The 11,094-nt window shown below is 41.8% G+C and overlaps 1 protein-coding gene across 1 annotated transcript; it reads right to left on the reverse strand.

The window, feature by feature from the left end:
- Positions 1-1,686: 1,686 nt before the first annotated feature.
- Positions 1,687-9,620, reverse strand: LOC118366988 (ly6/PLAUR domain-containing protein 6B-like). Its single transcript, XM_035749889.2, has 4 exons — positions 9,482-9,620; positions 9,238-9,336; positions 2,870-3,000; positions 1,687-2,701 (listed from the first exon to the last, which is right to left on the reverse strand). The coding sequence occupies exons 1-4, from the start codon at positions 9,603-9,605 to the stop codon at positions 2,504-2,506; spliced, it is 552 nt and encodes a 183-aa protein (XP_035605782.1). The 5' UTR covers positions 9,606-9,620; the 3' UTR covers positions 1,687-2,503.
- Between the last annotated feature and the right edge of the window lie 1,474 nt (positions 9,621-11,094).

Raw genomic sequence — 11,094 nt, forward strand, 5'->3', positions numbered from 1 at the left:
TCATAAAAACATCATTTGGATGAATATATTCATACTATTTCATGCTTCCACAAAATATAGCCCTGACACAAATCTAGGGTTGCAACCCTAGCCGGCTGGCCGTTCATTCTATCAGTTAGGTTGCCAGAGACCCAGTAGTTTAGTCTTTTTGTTCGATATATATGGACGCGAGCCAGTCGTTCGTTCTAAATGTTCCATCGCCATGCTGTCTGGCAAACATTCTTATCCCTTGCTTGCTAGCCAACTTCCACTAACACAGTCGTCACATCAAACAGTACAGCCAGAATAACAGAAATGAACTGCATTTGCATTTGTTTAAGCTGTTTTCTAGTGACATTTATTTGGATACATCCATAACAATGAGCTAATGATACACGATTTTGCCCGGCATAGACAATTTGATCTCTTGCCAGGACACGGTTGTCACTAGTTACCACAAACACAAAGTCATAAACCCTGAATATTTCTACTTGTTCTTCTCTTCTTAAAATCTGATTTTAAACCAAACCTCAGTCATAGCCTTAACAACACTGTTAACTGTATGCCTTACCCTAACCTTAAATTATGACCAAAAAGCTTTTTGTTCCAATAATTATTTATGAAATAGCCAAGTGTTACTTTGTGGCTGTGGTAATTAGTGACAACTCCAGGACACAGTTCAGAGGAGCGAGACAACTACACAACGCAATCACTTGAAACGGCATCTGGAAAAACAGCAAACTAGCTGTGTTTCATTTTGTTTGACCTGTTGTTCTATTGAAATGGATTTGTATGTATCCATAAACATTATGCCGATTCATGATTTCAACTGGCTGAGAAAAGTTGCCTGCCTGTCCATCTCTTCCCAGCACTTTCAAACTATGAAACAGTTGGAGATCGAATTTCCATATTGAAACAACGTTACAGATGTCAGAGAGACAGACAGCACTTTTTTTTACAAGCCGCCACAGTTGAAAACAAGATGCTAGTCGAAAAGAAAATGGGAGATAATGTCTAGATGCTTTTTACAGGAGAGATCAAGTTCCTAAATTGCCTGGCTGGGCTGATGCGATGGTGGATTGAGCAGTGAGGTGGAACAGTAAATAGGCATTTCAATGTATCCTTAGTGGGTGGTAACATGGGGATTAGACACCGGCTGGAACTCGGTTTTAACCAATCAGCATCCAGGATTCGACCCACCCTATAATATGCCATAAATAACTGAACATTCCATGGTTTCTTGACATATTCATTAAATATCAATAAAACACGATAAGAAGGTTAACCTTTAAAAAGGTCAACTTTTTCATGTTGCTGACATGGAAAGTCATAAAATCCTTTGTTGTTAATCTCTCACAACTTCATGGCAATGATAGTTTATGCCATATTACATCACCAGACATTGCAACTATTTATGCAAATAAATATCATATTCCATCTTTTTCTGAGATTTCCAGATCGTAGAACAGATGTGATAAGACCTCTTCACAACATGCGGCAGAAACAGGGCCAGCACACAGCTTGGTGAATCAGTCTCACATGCTAGGAACTACATAACGGTCATAATGAGCACCATGTTGTCATATGGCCACAGACATGGGACTTCTGCAAAGAGATAATACATTCTGGTAAAAGTAACACTGTAATGTCATTAAGGCATGTTGTCGAGAAAAGCTAAATATATAGAAAAGTACATCTTTCCAAAAGTATAGTTCTTTCCATTTTATTTAAGGATATTCACAAGTTATGCTAAAAAAAATACAAGTAACAATATTTCTTAACAAAACATTCAAGTGCAAAATGCTTTCATTTTGTGCCATACTATGGATCAAGTACTAATACATTTACGCCAGATTCCATGTCTATCATCATCTCCCAAAGTTCTCCCTGATCCAATGGGCATGGGGCATGCCTATGTGTCCACTCATTCCTGGGCCATGTGTGCACTGCAGTGCTGCAAAATCCCACAGAGAACACACGATTAACATTTCCAGGACCATGAATAATCCTAGGGAATGTTCTGTGGAACATTTAAAGTCTCCAGGTTCCAGCCTCTCATTCGGCATGCTCCGTATAGTAGTTTTGGGCTCTGGCCAGGGCTGATTGAAGGATCGGTCACTGGGCATCCATCTTTGAATCAGCAATGGACATTAGACTTATGATGGGCATGATCCTCCTTGAACCCTTCCGGCTAACTCCTCTGCTTGCCAACTCCACTAGCTGGCAAGCTACATCCAATTCTATAGATCAACTGACCATTGGTCTTTGTCCAATTCTATTGATTCCATGGATGCTTTCTCCAGTCCCATTGGCTTATGTAGATGCAACCAATGTTAACAAACCAAGCATCATTCATTAGGACACTGCTGTAGTCCTTCGTGATTGTTCGATTGATCTATGTGACATCTTTAACACAGATTACCACCACACTTGTAACAACACACATCCTCCATGTTCAGAGGAACATGCTGGTCTGGTATAGTCTGGTCCCCTCTATAGGGACATGCTCTGAGGGACAGCAGTGTCACAGTAGGACCAGTCTGGTCAACCCCAGGCCCAGGGTGGTGAGTAATGTCATCCAGCAGCAGCCCCACGCTGTCCTCACAGGGGCCTGGGGTGGGGCTGAGTTGTAAGCCTGCTGCCTCATGGCAAACACAGCATTGGTGTGGTTGGTGGGGACCTCTACGTTGCAGATCATACCCTCACAGCACGACACACACTCCTACAAGAGGGAGAGGAGACAGAGGAGACAGAGCGGAGGAGTGAGCGACAACAAAATCAAAACACAAAGGCAGCAGTAATGACAAATACTTTTCAGCTGATTCTACAAATTCCTGAAGAGACAGATGATGGTGGGTTATTGTGGATGGGTTTTGGTGTATGGACTTACTGTGTGACCCATGTCCCTGTGATGTCTACAGCCTGAAGCGTGACACACCTCCCTGGCAGCGCACTTTTTGGTCACAAACTTGGTCTTGCCATGACTGGTGAAGTGGTGCACTGTCATACAGAACTGTGTATCTGAGGAAAGGATAACAAAGAAATATACATTACTCAACTGGTTAGCTGGCTTGACATGGGCCGGAGCTGTCCGGAGCGCCATATTTTTGGGGAACTGCATACCGGCTCTGCTATACCACAAAGTGGCCTATCACGGCCCAGATTCAGACACAGAGTCAAAAAAAGGTTGATCAAAGCAGAATGAAAGCGGGATCTGCATTGAATAGCAATGGGGAGTATCCAAAATCAAGAGTAACAGTCAGCGGTTTAGACACTAATGGCTGTGTGTTGAGCAAATTTACACTGTTATACAAGCTGTGCACTCACTACTTTACACTGTAGCAAAGTGTAATTTCTTCAGTGTTGTCACATGAAAAGATATACTCAAATATTTACAAAAATGTGAGGGGTGTACTCACGTTTGTGATATACTGTACACATACATATACAGTGCCTTCGGAAAGTATTCAGACCCCTTAACTGTTTCCACATAACCTGTTTTTGCTTTGTCATTATGGAGTATTGTGTGTAGATTAATGCAGATTTTTTACATTTTTAGAAAAAGGCTGTAATGTAATAAAATGTGGAAGTAGTCAAGGGGTCTGAATACTTTCCGAATGCACAGCATACTTCCTATGGCTTCTCAAAATGGACAAACAGTACTATTGCTGCTTATTTCTTGTTTTTCGAGTGAAGGTCTTTGACCGGAGCATGCTGTTCGGTTCGCCCAGCCGACTTCGGCTAGCCGCCAGTCGAACTGAAGCATGCTGACTGAACAGTGCAGTTATTCTACTTTGTGGGGGGTTAAGTGCCTCCCAGTTAGCACATACGTTCTGAGAACCATATGTTTTTAAGGAAAAGGGATACCTAGTCAGTTGCATAACTGAATGCATTCAACTGAAATGTGTCTTCCGCATTTAACCCAACCCCTCTGAATCAGAGCTGCGTGGGCTGCCTTAATCGCTGTCCATGTCATCGGCGCCCGAGGAGCAGTTCTTGTTGTGGGTTAACTGCCTTGGTCAAGGGCAAAACAGCAGATATTTCCACCTTGCCAAAGCTCTTAACCGCTAAGCTACCTGCTGCCTGGTGAGAGCGTGGTTGTCCTATTTTGCATACAACCTTCCCACAACTTTGAGGGAATGGTGCAAGATGGCTGCTTGGCTTTGGAACATTATTAGCACATTTAAGGAACTTGAAAAAAATATTTTCTTGGTATTTCTTAACTTCAACGTAACGTTTCCTAAAAGTAAAAAACAAATGTTACATTGGCAGGAGATAGTAGCCCAAATGGGATCAGAATGCAGCTTTATAATAAAGCATTTCATGCATCATCGCATTTGCAGACTTATGTAAGATGTAAACCCTACTATTCATAATGTGACGAGTAGATTCGCTAGTCATAATTTAGGCTAATAATATAACTCAATCACTGCTCTCAAAAAATACTGTTCAACACATGGCTGAGAGCTTATTTTGTAGAGTCCTGGGATTTAGGCTATATCAGGTTTCTTCTTCCCTTGCACAGGAAAAACACATTTCATGCTATTCTACTTTATGACACTTTATATGACTGGAGACATTAGCAGAATCTATTTTAATATGACAAATTACAGGGTAGCCTACTCTGCTGACACTAACAAACAATCAATAAAAACGACACTGTCCCTATAATAGGCCTACAAGAAGGGGAGACACAAAGAGAATATGTGTCACTTAAACAAATGTTTAAGTGACACAGACCCAACAATGATTAAGAGTGAATATGTGCAGTGGTGAATATGCGTAGTGCGTATTCACTGGGGCCGATGCTCTCCGCTAGTGCCAATAAGATAACTTAATAGCCTAAGTGGAGACTTTAGATAATTAAAATACAGATCTCTCTTTACAGCAATAGCCATTTGCTTTCCAAACTATGTCTTCCCAGGATGAATTTTTAAATATTGTGATATACCTGGCTGGGCTCTACTTTCACTGACAGCCTGAACCACAAAATCATCTATTTGGTATTTTCAGCGCGCGCTGCCGAAATTGCACATTTGCAATTTTAAAACAATCTACATTTTTTTTTCTTAATTATTTTTTAAATTGATTTTTTACATGATCCTATGTGGCCAAATCATGCTTTAGTAGCCTATTTTTTATTATTTTATTTATTTCTGTTTAGACAGGAATAGGCTGTCAATCTACTATAATAAATAGCCCAAACAGACTCTGGGACAGTTGTGGGACGAAAAATCCCAAATTTATACAACCAGTAGGCCTAGGCTACATAAAAAATGTACAGTTGAAGTTGGAAGTTTACATACATTTAAACTCAGTTTTTCACAATTCCTGACATTTAATCCTAGTAAAAATTCCCTATTTTAGGTCAGTTAGGATCACCACTTTATTTTAAGAATGTGAAATGTCAGAAAAATGTTAGAGAGAATGATTTATTTCAGCTTTTATTTCTTTCATCACATTCCCAGTGGGTCAGAAGTTTACATACAGTTTTGGCCAAAAGTTTGGAGAATGACACAAATATTAATTTTCACAAAGTCTGCTGCCTCAGTGTCTTTAGATATTTTTGTCTGATGTTACTATGGAATACTGAAGTATAATTACAAGCATTTCATAAGTGTTAAAGGCTTTTATTGACTATTACATGAAGTTGATGCAAAGAGTCAATATTTGCAGTGTTGACCCTTCTTTTTCAAGACTCCGTCCTGGCATGCTGTCAATTAACTTCTGGGCCACATCCTGACTGATGGCAGCCCATTCTTGCATAATCAATGCTTGGAGTATGTCAGAATTTGTGGGTTTTTGTTTGTTCACCTGCCTCTTGAGGATTGACCACAAGTTCTCAATGGGATTAAGGTCTGGGGAGTTTCCTGGCCATGGACCCAAAATCGATGTTTTGTTCCCCGAGACACTTAGATATCATTTTTTCCTTATGGCAAGGTGCTCCATCATGCTGGAAAAGGCATTGTTCGTCACCAAACTGTTCCTGGATGATTGGTAGAAGTTGCTCTCGGAGGATGTGTTGGTACCATTCTTTAATCATGGCTATGTTCTTAGGTAAAATTGTGAGTGAGCCCACTCCCTTGGCTGAAAAGCAACCCCACACATGAATGGTCTCAGGATGCTTTATTGTTGGCATGACACCGGACTGATGGTAGCGCTCACATTGTCAACTCCGAACAAGCTTTTTTCCTGATGCCCCAAACCATCGGAAAAGGGATTCATCAGAGAAAATTACTTTACCCCAGTCCTCAGCAGTCAAATCCCTGTACCTTTTGCAGAATATCAGTCTGTCCCTGATGATTTTCCTGGAGAGAAGTGGCTTCTTTGCTGCCCTTCTTGACACCAGGCCATCCTCCAAAGGTCTCCGCCTCACTGTGCGTGCAGATGCACTCACACTTGCCTGCTCCCATTCCTGAGCAAGCTCTGTACTGGTGGTGCCCCGATCCCGCAGCTGAATCAACTTGGTCCTGGCGCTTGCTGGACTTTCTAGGGCGCCCTGAAGCCTTCTTCACAACAATTGAACCACTCTCCATGAAGTTCTTGATGATCCGATAAATGGTTGATTTAGGTGCAATCTTACTGGCAGCAATAATCCTAGCCTGTGAAGCCCTTTTTGTGCAAAGCAATGATGACGGCACGTGTTTCCTTGCAGGTAACCATGATTGACAGAGGAAGAACAATGATTCCAAGCACCACCCTCTTTTTGAAGCTTCCAGTCTGTTATTCAAACTCAATCAGCATTACAGAGTGATCTCCAGCCTTGTCCTCGTCAACACTCACACCTGTGTTAACAAGAGAATCACTGACATGATGTCAGCTGGTCCTTTTGTGGCAGGGCTAAATTGCAGTGGAAATGTTTCCTGGGGATTCAGTTCATTTTGCCACAACTTTGGAAGTATGCTTGGAGTCATTGTCCATTTTCAAGACCCATTTGCAACCAAGATGTAACTTCCTGACTGATGCCTTGAGATGTTGCTTCAATATATCCACATAATTTTCCTACCTCATGATGCCATCTATTTTGTGAAGTGCACCAGCCCCTCCTGCAGCAAAGCACCCCCACAACATGATGTTGCCACCCCGTGCTTCACAGTTGGGATGGTGTTCTTCAGCTTGCAAGCCTCCCCCTTTTTCCTCCAAATGTAACAATGGTCATTATGGCCAAACAGTTCTATTTTTGTTTCATCAGACCAGAGGACATTTCTCCAAAAAGTACAATCTTTGTCCCCATGTGCAGTTGCAAACCGTAGTCTGTCTTTTTTACGGCGGTCTTCCTTGCTGAGCGGCCTTTCAGGTTATGACGATATAGGACTCGTTTTACTGTGGATATAGAAACTTTTGTACCCGTTTCCTCCAGCATCTTCACAGGGTACTTTGCTGTTGTTCTGGGATTGATTTGCACTTTTCGCACCAAAGTACGTTCATCTCTAGGAGACAGAACGAGTCTCCTTCCAGAGCGCTATGACGGCTGTGTGGTCCCATGGTGTTTATGCTTGCGTACTATTGTTTGTGCAGATGAACGTGGTACCTTCAGGCATTTGGAAATTGCTCCCAAGGATGAACCAGAGTTGTGGAGGTCAATTTTTGTTTTATGAGGTTTTGGCTGATTTCTTTTGATTTTCCCATGATGTCAAGCAAAGAGGCACTGAGTTTGAAGGTAGACCTTGAAATACATCCACAGGTACACCCCCAATTGACTCAAATTATGTCAATTATGTTATCAGAAGCTTCTAAAGCCATGACATAATTTTCTGGAATTTTCCAAGTTGTTTGAAGGCACAGTCAACTTAGTGTATGTAAACTTCTGACCCACTGGAATTGTGATAAAGTGAATTATAAGTTAAATAATCTGTCTGTAAAAAATTGTTGGAAAAATTACTTGTGTCATGCAAAAAATAGATGTCCTAACCAACTTGCCAAAACTATAGTTTGTTAACAAGAAATTTGTGGAGTGGTTGAAAAACAAGTTTTAATGACTACAACCTAAGTGTATGTAATCTTCCGACTTCAACTGTACCTGATGCAACAGATCAGAACATTTAGCTTAAAATGTTGCTAAACTATTATTTCTTAACATTATTAGTCCAGCAGTGCGCACAAGGCTCGAATGTTCATTTGGCAATGAATGAAAGTTGAAAACCAATAAAACATGAGAGAAATAGGCTACTGGTTTCATGGCATGTATAAAATAATTCCCTCTACGAATATGGTACGATTTTGCCTAGGCTACTTTGAAGCAAGGTAAAATGTATGTAGTAAAATGTTCAGGTTTCAAACAATTAAGTAGCTTTATGTTTTCAAAATTGATACTGCCTCCAGCTCTTTGCAAAGATGTGTGACGGTCTGATGAAGCCTGCCTTCAAGCGCGCATGTATTACCAGTTGAGAAATAAAAATACTTGATCGTGGCCCAAAATCTATTTTTAACACAGGATTGCATTTAGAATTGTTGCGCAATGATTGGGTTTATAAAAGTTCTGTCTGACAGATTTTCCACAAAAAGGCTCTGTATCTGTATGCTGTGCATGTGATAAATAAGAAACAACAAATATACCTATGTGCCAATTCAATTGTTTTTCTTCTCCTGGACAATTGGCCGGAGCCAATTTTATTTAATCTGCTTTTCTTTTTTCCCCCGGCTAACAGAAACTCTGCTACATAGAGATTCCACCAATTATTGGTCATATAAATTTGGTTAAAAGTCACGGAGAAGTCATGGAAGTCATGAAATCAAAATGTGTATGAACCCTTAACAGTGAATAATCAGAGGTTTCTATAGCTGTCACGCCCTGGTCGAAGTATTTTGTATTTATCTTCATGTATTGGGTCAGGCCAGGGTGTGGCATGGGGTTTTTGTATTGTGGTGTGTTTGTCTTGGGGTTTTGGTGGTGGTGTTGGGATTGTAGCTTAGTGGGTTATCTAGCAAAGTCTATGGCTGTCTGGAGTGGTTCTCAATCAGAGGCAGGTGTTTATCGTTGTCTCTGTTTGGGAACCATATTTAGGCAGCCATATTCTTTGAGTTTGTCGTGGGTGATTGTCCTTAGTGTCCTTGTTCCTGTCTGTGTTAGTTTTCACTAGTATAGGCTGTTTCGGTTTTCGTTACGTTCTTTGTTTTGTAGTGTTTGTATTTTAGATTCGTGTTACGTTTTTGTTCATTAAACATGGATCGCAATTTACACGCTGTGTTTTGGTCCGACTCTCCTTCACCACACCTAGAAAACCGTTACAGTGTGAAACAACCGAGGGTACTACTCACTCTGTGGACACCACTTGTCCTCAGCCCAGCGGTTACAGTTGTAGTTGTCTGCAGCTTGCTCGCAGGTGAAGCACTTGAAGCTGTTAGGGAATGGAGTGGCTGTGAAGACATTCCCACACTGTGTGTGAATCTATGTTTTCGCTCACATTGCTTCTGTCATAACTTTTGTTATGATGTATTCAAGTATAAAAAGTTTGACATTGTTGAAGACATGACATAATTTCAATGAGTAAGCAGAACGTACCTTCCACAGGTGGTTTGACGTTGTAGAAGTTGATGCGATCAGCTGTAACCTGGTCACATATGGCCACCAGCGCCAGGAGTTGGATAACAGCGGTGAGGTGCAGGGCCATGGAGAATGACATCATCACAGTCTATCAGCAACCTGAACCACAGTAACAGAAAGAATCAGGAATGGACATATAATCAAGTATCATTTTAGCCTTTGCAAGCTCATGTAACATAGAACCAAGTGACTGGGAAAGGAGAAGATGAGGAAAAGAAGAATAAACTAAAGTGGATATTGAGAACGAGAAGAAGGAACAGGTTGGCCCTCTCTGGGACATTGTGAATTTGTATTATCATGGAATTGAGTCACTCCATGCCCTGCCCTGACCACGTTTACCTGATCCTGAGGGGGAGGACCTCAGAGAGCTGCTGAATGGTTCTGGTCTCTATCAGATCTTTGAACCTTGACTTCTGACCCTTGGCCAGATGGGGCGGGGTAAATCAGAGAGTCACGGCTGAGAGAGAAAACTGGCTCACTGGGGTCCAGAGGAGTCCATAGAGGGGCTAAAGAGACTGATCCTTCCCTGTCTAAAGCTGCTATTTGAGCAGGCAATGGATAGTAGCCACTTATGAGAAGAGGAAAGGGCGATCGATGGCTGATCTATGGAGAGCTTTTGATAAGCCGAACATTATTGTTAATTGTTGTTTATATCACAAATTATTATTATCAAATTTGTCATCAAGCATCATGAATGTAGCCAAACTGCATTGTCGCCGTTTTGCAAGCTCCGACCCCACTTTGCTATTTTGTGATTCTTCTGTCATCTATTTTTCCGAAATGTATTCGCTATCATTTCTTGCCTCTTCAACAACAACTGGTTTGCTGATTCTAGCGTGTTGGAAGTGTCGACCCATTGTTCACCCGTATTGTAATACCTGATGGTCAAATGCCGACCCTTCTACCTCCCAAGGGAGTTTTCATCTGTTATTGTGACTGTTGTATACATTCCACCTTAGGACAAGAAAAATGACAAGCTGGCAATTAACAAACTGCACGAGGCAATAAACAAGCAGCCGGTCCGTGGCGGTCCTTCGTGGGCAAATTTTGTCAACAAACTTTGTCACCTCCGCTGTCTTCAACCAGGATCTCAGCGATCACTGCCTCATCGCCTGTATCCGCCACGGAGCCGCAGTCAAACGACCACCCCTCATCACTGTCAAACGCTCCCTAAAACACTTCTGTGAGCAGGCCTTTCTAATCGACCTGGCCCGTGTATCCTGGAAGGACATTGACCTCATCCCGTCAGTTGAGGATGCCTGGTCATTCTTTAAAAGTAGCTTCCTCACCATTTTGGATAAGCATGCTCCGTTCAAAAAATGCAGAACCAAGAACAGATACAGCCCTTGGTTCACCCCAGACCTGACTGCCCTCGACCAGCACAAAAACATCCTGTGGCGGACTGCAATAGCATCGAATAGCCCCCGTGATATGCAACTGTTCAGGGAAGTCAGGAACCAATACACGCAGTCAGTCAGGAAAGCTAAGGCCAGCTTCTTCAGGCAAAAGTTTGCATCCTGTAGCTCCAACTCCAAAAGTTCTGGGACACTGTGAAGTCCATGGAGAACAAG

This window comes from Oncorhynchus keta, chromosome 34 (genome assembly GCF_023373465.1).
Source record: "Oncorhynchus keta strain PuntledgeMale-10-30-2019 chromosome 34, Oket_V2, whole genome shotgun sequence".
Lineage (NCBI taxonomy): Eukaryota > Metazoa > Chordata > Actinopteri > Salmoniformes > Salmonidae > Oncorhynchus > Oncorhynchus keta.